Source organism: Pogoniulus pusillus, chromosome 7 (genome assembly GCF_015220805.1).
Source record: "Pogoniulus pusillus isolate bPogPus1 chromosome 7, bPogPus1.pri, whole genome shotgun sequence".
Classification (NCBI taxonomy): domain Eukaryota; kingdom Metazoa; phylum Chordata; class Aves; order Piciformes; family Lybiidae; genus Pogoniulus; species Pogoniulus pusillus.
In genome coordinates this window covers 37,089,059-37,106,907 of record NC_087270.1, presented here as the reverse complement: position 1 = coordinate 37,106,907, position 17,849 = coordinate 37,089,059, and the positions used below count along the sequence as shown (strand labels likewise).

The window sequence follows — 17,849 nt, the reverse complement described above, 5'->3', positions numbered from 1 at the left end:
GGTTTTCTGATGTTCCTTGATGCTCTGAGGACACCCTGTGGACTTTTGCCTGTACTACTTCAGCTGTGCGAAGGCCTAGGAATTTAATCCCTTTTCCCCCCAGCGCCTCTTCTTCCCCATTTCTCTATATTATTCGCCAGTGATGTTCTTAATTCAAGCTGAACATAGAATCAACCAGGTTGGAAGAGACCCCCAAGATCATCTAGATTATAATCACTCAGCATTCAAGATATGACAGAGCCTGCTGCAGAATCAATGACAGAAATCCTTTAGATGCAGTGCTGCAGCAGGAGGAAGTAACTCCAACCTTTTGAGTTGTTAATGTGTTTTTATTGGGCATCATCGTGATGATGGTAACATGGAGTCAGAGAAGTGCAGTGTGGCTTAGGTTGGAGAAGGCCTTTAGGGTCATCAAGTTCAACTGCTAACTCAGCATAGCCAGGTCCATCCCTAGAAATGGCTTGTTGGGGATGGAAGTTGAGGCTGGTCTGCTGTGCTCCTTCTCTGGCACGCTAACAAGGATAAGCTGGGGTTTGTAGCAAGGATGGGTGCTTCAGTGTCCCAAGCAGGACAAGCAGCTCCTGGAGCTGGGTCTGGCTCTCAGGAGTGCAAGGGTCTAATTGTCCTGCTGTGAGGAGAAGGCAGCAGTTTTCAGCTCCTCTTCAGGATCTCCAGAGACAGGCCTGAGGAGAGAGGAGGTGGCTGAGGCCCTCAGCTGCAGAAGGGACACAGGGACCATCCTCCCAAGCCACAGCCTGGATGGCGTGAGGCTCACCCTGCTCACGTTCAGGCAGGGGCAGTCTGACACTGGCTCCAACCCAAGCAGGCTCCCCAGAAGGCAGCCCGGGAATTCAGAAGCCAGTTCAAGCACTGGGCTAGAAATGCTTGATGGCTACGAGCAGCCAAGGCAGGGAGCCATGGCAAGGGAGAAAAATCAGTGCCTCACTTTTTCCTGCACCGCTTCAAGCGCATCACGAGGCAGCACAGTGCTGTCAGAGCAGCCACGGTAAGCAGCGCTGCTGCGACGATGATCATGTACTGGGTGGGCATGTCTAGGGAATGGAAGAACCTGGTGATGCTCTGGTGATCCTCAGCAGCTGCGGTGCTCTGGGGGTTGGCAGCCTGTGCGGGTCGCTTGCCAATCACACCTGCAGGAGCAATGAGAACGTTAGTCTGGCCTGAGCACCACTGCCCAGCTTGCAGTGTATTTGCTGCGCTCAGGAAGGGACAAAACCCATCCCTGCAACAGGCAGTGCCACCTTGAGCTCCTCTACACCGTGAGGGGACATGTCAGGCCCTCACAGGAGACATCTAGAATCATAGAATGAGTCAACCAGGTTTGGGAGAGACCTCCAAGATCATCCAGTCCAACCTAGCACCAAGCCCTGCCCAAGCAACCAGACCATGGCACTAAGTGCCTCAGCCAGGCTTTGCTTCAACACCTCCAGGCACAGAGACTCCACCACCTCCCTGGGCAGCCCATTCCAATGCCAATCACTCTCTCTGCCAACAACTTCCTCCTAGCATCCAGCCTAGACCTCCCCTGACACAACTTGAGACTCTGTCCCCTTGTTCTGTTGCTGCTTGCCTGGCAGAAGAGCCCAACCCCACCTGGCTACAGCCTCCCTTCAGGGAGTTGTAGACAGCAATGAGCTCTGCCCTGAGCCTCCTCTTCTGCAGGCTGCACACCTCCAGCTCCCTCAGCCTCTCCTCACAGGGCTGTGCTCCAGGCCCCTCACCAGCCTTGCTGCTCTTCTCTGGACACCCTCCAGCACCTCAACATCTCTCTTGACTTGAGGGGCCCAGAACTGGACACAGCACTCAAGGTGTGGCCTGACCAGTGCTGAGTCCAGGGACAGAATAACCTCCCTTGTCCTGCTGGCCACACTGTTCCTGATGCAGGCCAGGATGCCATTGGCTCTCCTGCTCACCTGGGCACACTGCTGCCTCATCTTCAGCTACTATCCACCAGTACTCCCAGGTCCATTTCTGCCTGGCTGCTCTCAGCCACTCTGTCCCCAGCCTGTAGTGCTACTTGGGGTTGTTGTGGCCAAAATGTAGAACCCTGCCCTTGGCCTTGTTCAATCTCATCCCATTGGCCTCTGCCCACCCATCCAGCCTGGCCAGGTCCCTCTGCAGAGACCTGAGCCTTGTTCTCCCCCTCTGCCTTTTCTCCAGCCTGGGCACCACTTGCAGCCACTCCCAGGTGTGGGGACATGTCTCCTGCTGAGGCACCCCAGCAAAAACTGTTCCGTACCTGAGTCTGCTCCAAACATGTCCCATATGCGGCTGGTGTGGTTCTGTCTGGTCTTTGAGAGTGCTGCCAAAAAGCAGAGACATGACAGGTAAAGCTCCAAATCTGCCTGCCAACATCTGCTGCAGCCCCTCTGAGCCATAAACTGGTGTAATAACGGAGGCAGCAGCTGCCTCTGGCTTTCAGCTGGAACCACAACTGGCAGCAGAGGTTGTGCTCCAGCCCTTTGGCTGGCCAGTGCCTGCAAGGCATGGAACCCAGCATTGCTTCTGCCTGCTATGATCAACTCCTTCCTCCTGGGTGGGCTCCAGCATAGCCAGAATGCCATCTGCAACCTCCAGCTGCCCAGTCTGATGGCTAAGGCAGAGGGAAATACACTCACCATGTTGTCCCTTCAGGCTTTGCAGGATTTTCCTGAGCACTTCAGAGATCTCTGGGGACATTTCTCCTCCTTCCACCGTGCCCTTCACTCTTGGAGGACCTTAACAGAAAGGATTTGGTTCACTTTCAGATGAATCAAACATAGGTACCCAATGCTTAGCCCATGAGATGAGCACAGACAGGCTGCTCATCCCTGCAATGCCAGCCAGGCTGCAAAGCAGCATCCAGCCAGGGAGAAGCTGGAGAAGTCCTCCCTCTGGGCACATCTGTAAAGAAATCTCCAGAGAAGCTTCTGTCACCCTCCTGAGATCTCCATCAACAGGACTGAACGTAAGAAGTGCTCAGGGGATCAGGCAAGGAGAGGGGCACATTCCCATCTCCATGCCTGGCCTGGTGGCTCTTGGGCATGGAGGTGACAGCTCTCAATGGGAGAGAAAAGTCACCACGTACCCTTGCTGTGCTCCACCTCTGCACATGTGCCACGGAAGGAACAACTGCCATTTCACTCAGAAAGAAGATGAAGAGGGAAACACTCCTTCCTCTCATGGACTTACCTGTGGGATGACTCTCAGGCTCCAAGGCAGGAATCTCTTGGGAAGTTTGGAAGCCACCAACCATTGAAGGAGCTGAAAGAAAACAGCACAAGATGCTCAGAGGGCTGCAGCAGCTCTGCTGTGAGGACAGACTGAAAGAGTTGGGGCTGTGCAGTCTGCAGAAGAGAAGGCTCCCAGGTGACCTTCTTGTGGCCTTCCAGCATCTGAAGGGGGCTACAAAAGAGCTGGGGAGGGACTTTAGAGGCTCTCAGGGAGTGCCAGGACATGGGGAATGGAACAAAGCTGGAGGTGGGGAGATTGAGAGTGGAGGTGAGGAGGAAGTTGTTGAGCATGAGAGTGGTGAGAGGCTGGACTGGGTTGCCCAGGGAGGTGGTTGAGGCCCCATGGCTGGAGGTGTTTGAGGCCAGGCTGTGTGAGGCTGTGTGCAGCCTGCTCTAGGGTAGGGTGTCCCTGGGCATGGCAGGGGGGTTGGAACTGGCTGATCCTTGTGCTCCCTTCCAACCCTGACTGATTCTACAGTTCTATGATTCTAAGCTCTGCCTATGTTCTTGATGTCCTTTTAAGGAAAGGGCCATTGGAAACTGACCTGCAGGATGCTCCAAGGGCTCCAAACCAACACCCAGCAGAGAAGCTGGGTAAAGACTGCCACCACCCTCACCTGGAAACAAATACAGACAAGATTTGTTTCATGGCACACTGGAATCTAGCTCTGGAGGAAGAACCATCCTCCAGCTTCTTGGGGAGCAGAGCCTCTGGGCACACACTTACTTGCTCCCCGTGCTTGCCACAGAGCAGCCTGGACAGGCCTGACTTGCCCCAGCACCAAGATGGTGAGAAGGAAGAAAAGGCAACAGAAGAGGACCATGGTCCCTGCCCTCACAACATCCAGCTACTGATGCTCCTTATGCCACGGCTGTGGCTGTCACTGCTGCTGCAGCGAGGGCCAAAGGCTGAGTGGTGGCTGTGGTGGCACCACAGGGTTCCACGGCCACACTGCCCTGCTGTGACATCACGGCCGGGCCAAAGCTGCGTGGGAGCAGCTCTCAGGGTGCTCATGGAGAGCACATTCAGGAAAAGAGAAAAATATTCTCTTGAACTACTCGATATGCAGAAGGAACCCTCGAGGGAGCACACCGCCAGGGGTCGAGGACAACCCTCCACAGCCAAGCCAAGAAGACGAATAATAACTATCCATAAACTGCCAGGAGTAATGATTCATCCAGTAACATCCCAGTAGGGGAAGTTCTCCTCCACCTGCTGCACTGCTTTGGGGAAGGTGTGACAGAGAGAACTGCGCCAGGCAAGGGGCACTGTAGTGCTGCACATGTACGTCGAGGAAAGGCAGCATTCAGACAACTCGAGCTGGGAGCAGGTGTCACTCTGTCAGAGGGTAGGATCAATATCTTTATTGATGATCTGGATCAGGAGACTGAGTCCAGCATCAGCAAGTTTGCATAGGAACACAAACCCTATGAGGAGAGGCTGAGGGAGCTGGGGTTGTTTAGCATAGAGAAGAGGAGGCTCAGGGCAGAGCTCATTGCTGTCTTCAACTCCCTGAAGGGAGGCTGTAGCCAGGTGGGGTTGGGCTCTTCTTCCAGGCAAGCAGCAACAGAACAAGGGGACACAGTCTGGAGTTGTGCTGGGGAAAGTATAGGCTGGATGTTGTAAGGAAGTTGTTGTCAGAGAGAGTGATTGGCATTGGAATGGGCTGCCCAGGGAGGTGGTGGAGTCTCTGTGCCTGGAGGTGTTGAAGCCAAGCCTGGCTGAGGCACTTAGTGCCATGGTCTGGTTGCTTGGCCAGGGCTGGGTGCTAGGTTGGACTGGCTGAGCTTGGAGGTCTCTTCCAACCTGGTTGATTCTATGATTCTATGACACCAAGCTAGCAGCAAGTGTGGATCTGTTGGAGGGTAGGAGAGCCCTGCAGAGGGACCTGGACAGGCTGGATGGGTGGGCACAGTCCAATGCCAGTGAGTTTTAACAAGGCCAAGTGCTGGGTTCTGCACTTTGGCCACAACAACTCCATGCAATGCTACAGGCTGGGGACAGAGTAGATGGAGAACAGCCAGGCAGAGAGTGACCTGGGGGTACTGTTTGGCAGCTGAACATGAGCCAGAAGTGTGCCCAGGTGGCCAGGAGAGCCATGGCCACGGAAGTCATTCTGCCCCTGTACTCAGGGAAGTCATTCTGCCTCCGTACTCAGCACTGGTTAGGCCACTGTTTAGGACACCTTGGGTTCAGTTCTGGGCCCCCCAGTTTAAGATGTTGAGGTGCTCGAATGTGTCTAGAGAAGGGCACCAAGGCTGGTGAGGGGGCTGCAGTGCAGCCCTAGCAGGAGAGGCTGAGAGAGCTGGAGGTGTGCAGCCTGGAGGAGGCTCAGGGGAGACCTCATTGCTGTCTACAACTACTTGAAGGGAGGTTGCAGGCAGGCAGGGGTTGGTCTCTTCTCCCAAGCAGTCAGTGGCAGAACGAAAACACACAGCCTCAAGCTGCTCCGGGGCAGGTCTAGGCTGGATGTTGTTAGGAAGTTGTTGTCAGAGAGAGTGATTGACATTGGAATGGGCTGCCCAGGGAGGTGGTGGAGGCACCGTCCCTGGAGGCGTTTAAAAGGAGGCTGGCACTTAGTGCTGTGGTTCAGTTAATTAGAAGGCGACAGGTTGGACTCGGCGATGCCGAAGGTGCTCGGGCAGCTGGCTACGGCTGCGCACCGCGGCCTAACGCGCATGCGCAAGAGGCGCCGGCTCGGAGCGTCCCTGCCGCTGTGCGCATGCGCAGAGCCTGCTCTGCCTCAGCCCCGGCTGAGCCTGTGCCTGCGTGCGGGGAGCGGAGCGGCGGCCAGGCCTGGGCTCCGCAGTTCAAGAGAGATGTTGAGGTGCTGGAAGGTGTCCAGAGAAGGGCAACGAAGCTGGTGAGGGGCCTGGAGCACAGCCCTGTGAGGAGAGGCTGAGGGAGCTGGGGGTGTGCAGCCTGCAGAAGAGGAGGCTCAGGGCAGAGCTCATTGCTGTCTGCAGCTGCCTGCAGGGAGGCTGTAGCCAGGTGGGGTTGGGCTCTGCTGCCAGGCAAGCAGCAACAGAACAAGGGGACAGAGTCTGGAGTTGTGCTGGGGAAAGTATAGGCTGGATGTTGTTAGGAAGTTGTTGTCAGAGAGAGTGATTGGCATTGGAATGGGCTGCCCAGGGAGGTGGTGGAGTCTCTGTGCCTGGAGGTGTTGAAGCCAAGCCTGGCTGAGGCACTTAGTGCCATGGTCTGGTTGACTGGCTAGGGCTGGGTGCTAGGTTGGAGTGGATGATCTTGGAGGTCTCTTCCAACCTGGTTGATTCTATGACTCTTGTGTGTCCTGCTGTCAGGAGCTAGAGGGAAGGGACAGTACCTGAAGTTGTCTCATGATTTTTCTTTTGCTATAAACAGATGTCACTTTTCTCTGTGAGAAGGTTGGCCGCTTCTGGAGCACCATAAATGAGTGGTTTGGTATAGTGTGGGCTGGTGATATGAGAACAGTACAAGAATATTGGTTTCTGTTGCTCCAAGTCACAGCATCACAGTATCACAGTATCATCAGGGTTGGAAGAGACCTCACAGATCATCAAGTCCAACCCTTTACCACAGAGCTCAAGGCCAGACCATGGCACCAAGTGCCACGTCCAATCCTGCCTTGAACAGCTCCAGGGACGGCAACTCCACCACCTCCCCGGGCAGCCCATTCCAGTGTCCAATGACTCTCTCAGGGAAGAACTTTCTCCTCACCTCCAGCCTAAATCTCCCCTGGCACAGCCTGAGGCTGTGTCCTCTTGTTCTGGTGCTGGCCACCTGAGAGAAGAGAGCAACCTCCTCCTGGCCACAACCACCCCTCAGGTAGTTGTAGAAGTTTCAGTGTGGTTTTTATCCCTTACAAGACAGTGTTTTGTAGCATCACTTTTCTTAGCTCTAGAGATTAATTTCCTTAATAGGGACTTGATTCAACTGCTTGATTTTCCTTGAATGAGGAAAAACATAGCAATCTTGTGAATGTTTCTTAAATGATTTGTTCTTGGGATCTGTTCAAAGGCTTTTTTGCCCTCTGTCATGGAGACCCATGCCCTTTACACACTGTGAACTGGCATTGGCTGTGTGTGTCACTCAGAATCATCTGCTGATCAGCAGCTGCTGGTGAGGACTTCAGAGACTTGCCTAGACATGGCCCCTTTTTGTGGGGAGGAAAGAAGTGCCCCTCAAGGGTGACTTGAGGGGCACCAGCAGCAGACAAGCTGCAGTTCACTCTGCTGATGATGGGAACAGCAATCTCTGGTTTTAAGTGAGCTCTGCTGAGGGTTTCTCACACACTGTAATCAGTTTTCCTGCCACAGAGAGCTCTGCAATCAGAATACTGTGGCAGTTTGCCTAAAGTCCATTGTGCAGTTCCTAGTGTGAGTTAAAACATAAGGGTTTAAGTCACCTCCCCCTTGGTTCATCTAGTGTGCCACTCTGTTTTGGCAGCATGGGTTCAGTTTCCACAGAGCCATCATTAAAGCAGCTTTAATTCTGAGCAGTGCATCTTCCATCAGTAAATTACTGATCATTTTGTTTATGGGCTGTGTGTGCAGTCACAATGATCTCTCATTCTCTGGATTCTCCTGTTTGTTCAGGGTGGACTTTTCCCAGTCTTTACCTCTCATGAGCATATAATCCTTTAATAGTTTTGAATTAAGATGTGTAGGTGTGGTGCTGGGAGACATGGAGTGGCAACAAAGCTGATGACAGGTTTTCTGAGGAGCAGCTGGGGGAACTGGGCTTGTGGAGCCTGGAGAAAAGGAGCTCAGGAGAGACCTTCTTGTTCTCTACAGCTCCCTAAAAGGAGGATGGAGGGAGGTGGGGTTTGGTCTCTTCTCTCAAGTGAAATGTGATAGGACAAGAAGAAACAATTGTGCCAAGTGAGTTTTAGGTTGGATGTGAGGATCAATCAATTTCATCATAGACCAGGGTTGTCAAGGCCTGCAACAGGCTGCCCAGGGCAGTGGTGGTGTCCTCATCCCTGGGTAAGGATTTACAAGCTGCGTAGATGTGGTGCTGAGGGATGTAGTTAAGTGTTGACCTGGCAGTGCTGGGTTAATAGTTAGATTTGATGATCTTGGAGAGCTCTTCCAACTAAAACAATTGTATGCATTTCCATCTCTTTTTACCTCGTTACTGAAATGAAATGGCTTGGCTTGGCTGTGTGCTAGGGGTGCTGGATGTCCAATACAAACACCCTCGGAGAGCACAGGATCAGTAAGCAGCTTGGGATCCAGGTCATTGCCCTGCCAGGGTTGTACCACAAGTGACACGTTGACTGTTTTAGTGACTTTGACCATGAGGACACTTGTTTGGTGTTCCTGTGTCTTCAGTGCCTGGTGGAACGATCCCCAGAGAGCAGAAAGTTGTTGATTTAAGCGTCCCAAAAGAGTGCAGAGTTTGGAACTTGGAATTTTCCATCATCTGGTTGTCAGGCTATCTGGGTAAGGTTCATGTTGAGCTGCTGGTACTTTGGAAAAGCTATGATGAGCTGTTCCAAGGCCACACAGAGAGTGAGTCTCAAAGTGTAAACACAGAATCAGCCTTTCTGGGTCACAGCTGGGTGCTAAATGGAGCAGATTTACACAGGCATAGACTGAACCAGCTGGGTGTTGGGCATGTCTTGCCCAGAAAGCTGTTCCTTGGCTGCTTGATCTTCCATGGAAAGCACCAGAAACTACACACTGCATTACACTTCCCAAACTCTGTTGAAGCATTTGGGATAAAGTCAAGGAAAAACAACCTTCCTGTAGCTCCAGGAGCAAGGTGGGGTGGATAAATGGAAGGAAGGAAGGAAGGAAGGAAGGAAGGAAGGAAGGAAGGAAGGAAGGAAGGAAGGAAGGAAGGAAGGAAGGAAGGGAAGGAGGAATGGACAGATGGATGAGTAGATGGACAATGGGCCTAGCAGTTTCCATACTAATATCTGTGACCAGAGCTGGTATGTTTGTCATTACTTGCACATTTTGTCCAAACCCCTTCTGATTTGTTTTTCTATCCCTCAGCTTTTCCTTCTATTTATACCATTTACACAGGGAAGGATAAGTATGAAAGTAAGTGAATTAGATTTGGATTTGTGGAGGTATAAGTTCATGCTGAAAGGATGTTTTTGTAGAATCATAGAATCAACCAGGTTGGAAGAGATCATCCAGTCCAACCTAGCACCCTGCCCTATCCAGTCATCTAGACCATGGCACTAAGTGCCCCTTCCAGTCTTTTCTTGAACATCTCTAGGGATGGCAACTCCATCACCTCTCTGGGCAGCCCATTCCAATGCAAATCTCTCTCTATGGGAAGAACTTCCTCCTGACATCCAGCCTAGACCTCCCCTACCACAACTGGAGACTGTGTCCCCTTGTTCTGTTGCTGGTTGCCTGGCAGAAGAGCCCAACCCCACCTGGCTACAGCCTCCCTTCAGGTAGTTGCTGTTGATGATGTTCTGGGCTTTTCTCATTGGTGTTTTCATTCCTGCAGATGAAGACCTGATAAAGTATGGCTAGCCTGAAGATATCTGGTAGGTACCAACACAAACTACCTTTTGTTATGCAGCTGAGTGGAATGTTCTTACCAATCCTCTGGCTCCCACAAAGTCTCTTCTTCCCAGACCACATAGCAGGTTAAATGCAGTCCCAGGGTGGGTGGAGATAGGTTGCAGCAGACCCAGGTGCAGCTGTTTGGACTCTGCTGAGTCTGAATACATTCCCCTGCATCTCCCCCTCACCTTTCTCCTCTGGTTGTTGTAAAAGCTTGCCTCTTTGCAAAGTATTTTGTTCTCTTTGGGTCTGCTGGAGCAGCACTAACTCCACAGACAGATACTTGTGTTTCAGAATAAAGGTTCTGTCTTGTGTTGCTCTGACTGCTTGTAGGAAACAGGCAGAGTGAAAGAGAAGGGCATCCTGTGGGTCTCCTCTGCATGTAGTGTAGCACTGAAGAATAAAAAAGAAGGAGGGGGGAAGAGGGCTATTTTTTCACTTCCCATTGGGAGGGCTGATGTTTCTCAGAGAATGGACTTTGACTCCCTTCCCTGTCTTAAGCAGTCACAGAATCCCAGTGTGATGGGGGCTGGAAGGGACCTCTGGAGATCATCTAGTCCAACTCCCTGCCCCCCTCATAAAGCAGAGTCATCCTCATCAGGTTGCCCAGGATCACAATGCCCTGTAAATGAAGATGCCTCATCCTCTCTGGACAGCCTCTTCTGCCACCCTCACAGGAAAGATGTTTTGCCTCATGTTCAGGTGGAACCTCCTGTGTTTCAGTTTGTGCGTGGTGCCCTTTGCCTTGTCACTGGGCACCAGTGAAAATAGTCTGATCCCATCCTCTTGTCCTTCATCTTTTAGACGTTGATCAGCATTGAGAAGATCCCCTCTCAGTCTCTTCTCCAGGTTAAACAGTCCCAGGTGTGTCAGCCTTTTTTTGTCAGAGAGGTACTCCAGTCCTCTCAGCATCTTTGTAGCCTCCACAGAAACCCTCTCCAGTAGTTCCCTCTCTCTTGGACTGGGTGACCTAGAACTGGACCCGGGACTTCAGATACGGCCTCATTGGGGTAGAGTAGAGAGGATGGAGAACCTTCCTTGACCTCTTCTGAGTGCACCCCAGGAGACCATTGGCCTTCTTGGCCACAAAGGCACATTGCTGGCTCATAGGTAACTCATTCACCAGCATTCCCACATTCTTCTCCACAGAGTTCTCTTCCAGCAGGTCAGCCCTTAACCTGTCCTGGTGCAGGGGTTTATTCCTCCCCAGGACAGGACCCTACGCTAGCCCTTGTTAAACTTCATGAGGTTCCCCTCTTCCTGGCTCTGCAGCCTGTCCAGGTCTCACTGAATGGCAGCACAGCCTGATGGGCTGTCAACCGCTCCTCCCAGTTTGGTATCATCAGCAAACTGCCTGAGGGTCCACTCTGTCTCCTTATCCAGGTGATTGATGAAGACGTTGAGCAAGACTTGGACCCAGTTATGAGCTTTAGGGACCACCACATTCACCCACAGCAGTGCCACAGGCAGCCAGTCCTGCACTCAAGGCCATCTTTGCTCACCTCAACTGTTGAAGTCTGCAGGGCTCCCTCAGGGTGCAGGTAGCCTGCAGTGGGCAGGGGCTGAATTTACAGGCTGTTACCAAGCAGTGTGGGGAGGGATGGGACACTTCATGTGGCCTGACATCAAGTGTCTGTCTAGGAATGACCCCAGTGTAATGGGGAGAAAACCTGTGAGAAAATCATATTCCTTGTGATGCTGTAAACCTTCCCTTATGAACACCATGGAACACTCTGGTCTTGTTAAACATGGAGTGTGGAGGTTCTGGCTGCATTGGCAGAGTATCATTCCCTGCTTTCATCCCTGGAGATTTTCCAGGTCAGGGTGGACAATGCTTTAAGCATCTTGCTCTACTTGAAGATGTCCATTATCACTGCAGGGAGGTTGGACTAGGTGACCATTAGAAGTCTCTTCTCACCCAAGCAACTCTGTGATTGGATGGTTCCTGGCTGTCCTGTGCTCACCAGCTGATGTTGCCTTGCTCTGTCACAGGGACAGACAGCAGATGACATTCCCAAAGAGGTTTTGATAGACTGTGCCCAGCTGGTGAAGGCAAACAGCATCCAAGGTGATACCAATGCCTTAGAGGTGTCTGTGGCAAGGGTTTCTGATCCACAGGAGTGTGTTTGTGACATTTATCCCATGGTGCTCTGCTAAGCCTGTGCCTACAGGTCTTGTAGGAAGCAGGTATCTCTTCCAGCACATTCCCCTTCTATAAGGAGAGGTTTTAAATCTCTGACATTGGTGTTTGTGCCTCCATGTTGTTCTCTGAGCCAAAGAGGACTTGGAGTCTCCTCTCTAACACTCAGCTTAGGGGCACCTTTCATTGCAGTTGCCCTGCTGGTAGAGGCAATCTCCATCTGGAGTTTAACACTCTGCAGCATTCATGTTATTGCAGAAAATGATGTTTTGTTCTGTGTCACTGTGACACTGAAAGGACTTCACTTCTACAAACCCTTCTCTTCCTTTCTTCCATCCCTCCTCCTTTCCCTTCTTCCTCTTCCCTCCCCTCTTATCTAGGTTGTAATGTTTGTGACAGGAATAATGGCCAGAATTTCTGTGTGCAGGGAAGCCTTAAGCCCTCTTGCAGCAGGGAGGGAATTGACACATTTCTCTTCTCCTCTGCGTCCCAAGTTGCAAAGTAAACAATGTCAAGGTGGTGTACACACCATGGACCAACCTGAAGGAAACAGCAGACATGGACATGAGACACACTGGCTTTCACAGGCAGAAGGATGTGAGTGTGATGGTGACCTGGTGGCAGACTGTAACATTTTCATCTCAAGAGCTCCGTGGGTTGTCTTCAGCCTTTGCCCTAGAGCCAGGAAATTGTCCATTCCTGAATTGTAAGAGCAATCCCAGGACCGTGTAACAGATTCCCCATGAGTCAGCACTGTGCCTTCATGGCCAAGGCCAATGGTCTCCCGAGGTGCACTGGAAGAGAGACCAGCAGGTCGAGGGAGATTATTCTCCCTCTCTACTTGGCTCCACTGAGGCCACATCTAGAGTCCTGGGTCCAGTTTTGAGCTCTCAAGTTTAAGAGAGACAGGGAGAGGGCTTTGCAGAGGCTACAAGGATGCTGAGGACTCTGGAGCATCCCTCTGAGGAGAAAAGGCTGAGAATCCTGGGGCTGTGTATCCTGGGGAAGAGCAGACTGAGAAGGGATCTTCCCAATGCTAATCAATATTTAAAGGGTGAGGGACAAAAGGATGGGATCAGACTCTTCACCAGTGCCCAGTGAAAGGGCAGTGGGCACAAACTGGACCCCAAGAGGTTCCATCTGAAGATAAGGAGAAATTTCTTTGCTGTGAAGGTGCTCAAGCCCCGGAAGAGGCTGTCCAGAGGCTGTGACATCTCATTCTCTGCGGAGATTCCAAACCTGGGCAGCCTGCTGTGGGTGACCTTGCTTTATGAGGAGGCTTGGTCTAGATGATTTTCAGAGGTCACTTCCAACCACCACCACTGTGCTGGGACTTTGGACTTGCCCAAATACTTCTGTATATCTGTAGCTGATTTCATCCTGTACCAGGGTGTAGCCTTTGCAGTGTGTGCTTCCAGTCTGCAGCAGGGTGTAGCCTTTGCAGTGTGTGCTTCCAGTCTGCAGCAGGGTCTGGCCTTTGCAGTGTGTGCTTCCAGTCTGCAGCAGGGTCTGGCCTTTGCAGTGTGTGCTTCCAGTCTGCAGCAGGGTGTAGCCTTTGCAGTGTGTGCTTCCAGTCTGCAGCAGGGTGTAGCCTTTGCAGTGTGTGCTTCCAGTCTGCAGCAGGGTGTAGCCTTTGCAGTGTGTGCTTCCAGTCTGCAGCAGGGTACAGCTGGCATAGTTCACATCTCTGCTGATGCTGGAGTCACGCGTTGCTCTGTGCTCACTGTCTGAGTTGGTCCCCACTGGATCAGCTCACAGTAGTGTAGCCAAATGGCCTGGAAGAGCTCAGGACATGAAGTTGCTGTGCAACAGCATGGCCAGGGAGTGGGCCTCAAGGTGTCTCTGGCTGCATTTGCTCTGTGGTGTCTGCTCTGAGAGTTGTCTCACCACAGTGCTGCCTCTGTTAAATCTGTCAAAGGCTGAGCTGCTGAGCTTTGGTGTAGGGCAAAGGCAGTGGACTGAGTTATTCCTAAACCTGACCTAATGCTGTTAAGGTTAAACTGTAGTTATACAGCTCAGGTGCCGGGCAAGAAGCCTCTCTGGAGGTGCAGTTTGACTGGAACAGGCCTTACCAGGACAAGAAACACTACAAACCCCCTCAGCCAACCAGCAGCACACGAAATTCTCCTCCCCGAACGTCCTGCAGCGCCCTCCTGGCACCTCATCAAGAAATGGCAGAGACCAGTCCTTATCTCTTGGCCTCTTCATGTGCCAAAAGGTGACATTAGAAATGCTGATGCAGGTGGCAGCACCTGTGCTTGTTAGCTCTGTGCTCCTGAGCGTCGAGAGTTGGCCTCTCTCTGCTGTTACACAAGCAGCTGAAGAGCCCTCGGTGGATGAGCTTTTCCTCAGCAGCTGTTTGTGTGGGACTCAGCCATGTGTGAAGTGGGAACAGAGAGTTTCCTTTCCTCTGGGCAAGTGCCAGAGTAGAAGTGTTTCTTGGTAAGGCTCTTGGTTGTTTGCACTCCAAAGGTGAAGATGCTGACGGTGGAGAAGAAGGTGAATGAGATCCTGAACCGCCTGGAGAAGACCAAAGTGGAGCGGTTCCCAGACCTGGCTGCAGAGAAGGAGGCCCGGGACAGGGAGGAGAGAAATGAGAAGAAAGCCCAGATCCAAGAGATGAAGCGGAAGGAAAAGGAAGAGATGAAGAAGAAGAAAGAGCTGGAAGAACTGAGGTGGGTACTGAGTTGTGGAGCCAACCCCCGTGGTGCTGATGGGTGCTAGGAGGGAGTTGTGGTCAGCAGTCATGCTCAATAGCTGGCCTGGCACTGCTCAGCTGACTGCTCTGGCTCAGCCCCTGCATGGCCCAGTGAGTTCTTTTGTCTTGAGATTAGAGATGGCTTCCACTTTGCTCCTAAAACAAACTGGGGTGGTAAATACTTGTAGAAAAAAATGAATGCATCTTTTCAAACCCATCCCTCACTTGGATGGAACTGGACAAGCTGCTTGACTCTTTCCATCACTGGAATGGGAGCAATTGCTTCCAGCCTTGGAAAGCATTGAGCCTTCACTAGAGTGCTTCAGCCTTCTGCTGCATCACAGGTGTAAACTAAAACACTGTCTCTAGATGACAGTAAAGCAGGAATTGGAAGAACCTGAGGAGTTCCTGTGTGATTCAACACGTGGAGAGCTCAGAATAAAGGGCTTAGGGGAGCAAACTAAGCTGAGGAGAAGCCACCAGTGGGCATGGCTGTGCTGCTGGCTTATTTAGCCTTGCACCAAAGCTGCCTCTTGACCTTTCCACAAAGTACAGAACTGTCTCCCTCCTGGGATGCTCTGAGTGCTGATCAAAGCTGTGCAGAAGTGGTCTGTAAGGTCCCTGGGCTTTGTCTGGTTGTTTTGATGAGCCAAAGCATGTGAGAGAAGCAAATCCTGGTCCAGTCTGAGGAGTTCAGGAAGGCAAAACCAAAACCATTGTTTTTCTGGTGCTTGATCCAGAACAGTTCTTGGTTGCTGGGTTCTGAAAATGTATCATGCAATTATCTTGCATTTTTTCCTCTTCCAGGAGCTAATACTTGCTGATGAAGGCTGAGAACATGCCCTCCAATCAGGTGAGATTGCCCACAGAAACTGTTCCAAGATGACTGAAATCCAATGCAGGATAACGATGGCACAGCTCATGTGTTGCAATGTATTTTGAACGACTCCTGCCTGACAGCACATCTACATTTTCCTTCTCAGTGAAGGACTTCACCACCACCTTCTGCTCTCCAAGAGGGCTGTCTCACCTGTCTGTCAACCTGGAGGAACCTGTGCTGCAGGAAATGTGGGCAAAGTTATCAAATCACAGAGTGCTTTAGTTTGGAAGAGACTTTTAGAGGCTCTCTAGTCCAATTAAAGTCCTCCCAATCCCCTTCTCACCCAAGTGAAAGAACAGATTGAGCTTAAGGAGAGTCTTCATGAGAGAACTGACTCAGCTCATGAGCTGTTTGAGCATAAACTGGCTTCTGAGCAGAGATCTTCCTAATGGCAACCGTGACCTGCGTGTGCCAACTTACTACTTCAGGGGAGGAGGAAAATGCTCAGGTTCAACAAGAAAGGAAGTGGCAGTGAATGGACAGCAGTTTGGGGAGGGAGGAGAGTGGGTGCTGAGGAGTAGAAGAGGAAGCTTGAAGGGATGTGCTTGCTGGTGTCATTCCAAGGCTGGAGCAATGTAAGATGGCTCTTATCTGGTGGTGTAGAAGACAACGAAGTGAAAAGAGACAGGGAGAGGATTAGGAGGGGGATTTCAGGAGGGCCGAGGTTGAGCAGAGATCTGAGCTCTGGTGTATTTGCAGCTTGCTCCTTGATGGGACTTGAGCAAATGGAGCTTCCCTGGGTTTCAAATCCACCTTTTGCCATCCTAGTCCATGACTAAGGGCTTAGACAAATATGTGGGTTTCAGGAATTGTTGATGTTCTTCCTGTTTGATGTGCAGGTCCCCTGTGAACCCTGAGCTAGGTCAGCGTGCTGGGTTGAGTGCCCCCTGACGTGCCCAAGTAGGCTGTGGCACATCAGTGCCACTTGCCAGTGAGAGGCATGGTAAAAATGTTGTGCCAGGGATCTTCTCCTCAGCATCTGACTCCCACATGATGCCAGAACTGGAAGAAAAGCTCAGCTTGTGGTACAGGGATGGTCCATGAAAGTGATGGTGAGAGCCTGGTCTTTGGTTCCTCCAGGTCTGTGGAGTCAAGGAGGTGACACATCATAGAGTCAGCAAATAACAGCCCCACGGTGCAGAACCTTCCTCAGAGGTGTTTCCACTCCAGAGCTGCTGTGTGTGTCCATTTGGTCCATTGTAAGGATGTTGGCATCAAAGTGGTAGGAAAGAAACCATAATAACTGAAGTTCTGACTCCTGCAGGATGCACCATTGCACCATTTCAGCATGTACATCCATCCTGATTGGTCTTTCTCCCTGCAGGATGGCAATGATTCAGATGGCTTTATGTGAAGGGTTTCTCTCCACTCTGAATCACAAGGTCAGGCATGTCTGAAATCAACACTACTGAGAATAGACACACACAAAAACAGCCATACAAGAGAACTGTGGCTCCCATTGCTTCAGACCCTGATGTGTTCTGCAGATTGACCAGCTCATGCCAGGGACAGCATCTGAAAGGAGAAGATGCATACATCTGCTCATACACCTCTGCCAGGAGCAGGGATGGAAGGGAGCAGAAGAGACTTTCAGTTCTGCAGTGGTATTTATTCCATGGAGAGGCTTGGTGTGGCTTCCAATCCAACGGGATTTAGAGGAGAGGAGCCCTGTCTGGGCTGTCTCACTGCTGTCCCAGCAGCAGAGCGGACGCAAACACTGATGTTGCAATCTGTGTAACTTTGTGTGCTGTGGTGACAGCAGAGGTGGGGATCCCTCTGTAATTTGAGGAGGGAGAATTTGGACATGCTTATAGCTGTCTCAGAGACCTCCCAAAGAGCTCTCACTGGTTGTGAATTTGGTGGCTCCTCATTACATAGCGAGCTCCAGACGATGAAGATGAAGCTGGGCTGTGGTTACAACCAATGTGAGCTGTGTTAACAGGCACAGGGAACATCACTGCTGCATGTTTCCCTTTAAATTGTGCTTGACTGCTGGGAAACCTCCTCTGGAGAGAGAAGTTTATGGAGAAGAGTTGAGTTTCCCATGGTGTCCAGACTGAAGCTACTGTCCCAGCACTATGTAAGGCTTCGTGGATGAGTCTGTGTGAAATGTTTGTAATAATCCTTGCACCACCTGTGGATATGTCACAATTAAATTCATGTCATGATGGTAAAATGTGCTGCTGGATGGAGGTCCCCTGGAGTGCTTGTTCCTTGGAGTGCAGCTGAGAGAGTCTGCAGGACTCCTCTGAGGCCAATACAAAACAGTGCTGAGCAGGGACCACACAAGTCTACCAGAGGTTTTGGGGAAGGTAGGCAAGAGGGGAGCACACCTTCATGAGCTCACATGTGACAAACTCCTCAGGGAATCACTACATGAAGAAAAGC

At 51.5% G+C, this 17,849-nt stretch overlaps 1 protein-coding gene across 1 annotated transcript; it reads left to right on the top strand.

Moving 5' to 3' along the window:
* The first annotated feature begins 5,855 nt into the window (after nt 1-5,855).
* Nucleotides 5,856-16,815, top strand: LOC135177201 (coiled-coil domain-containing protein 25-like). Its single transcript, XM_064146854.1, is given in 7 exon segments — nt 5,856-5,947; nt 10,893-10,908; nt 11,736-11,833; nt 12,378-12,480; nt 14,356-14,558; nt 15,389-15,434; nt 16,786-16,815. Coding segments are annotated over 7 exon segments (588 nt in total).
* The last annotated feature ends 1,034 nt before the right edge of the window (nt 16,816-17,849 follow it).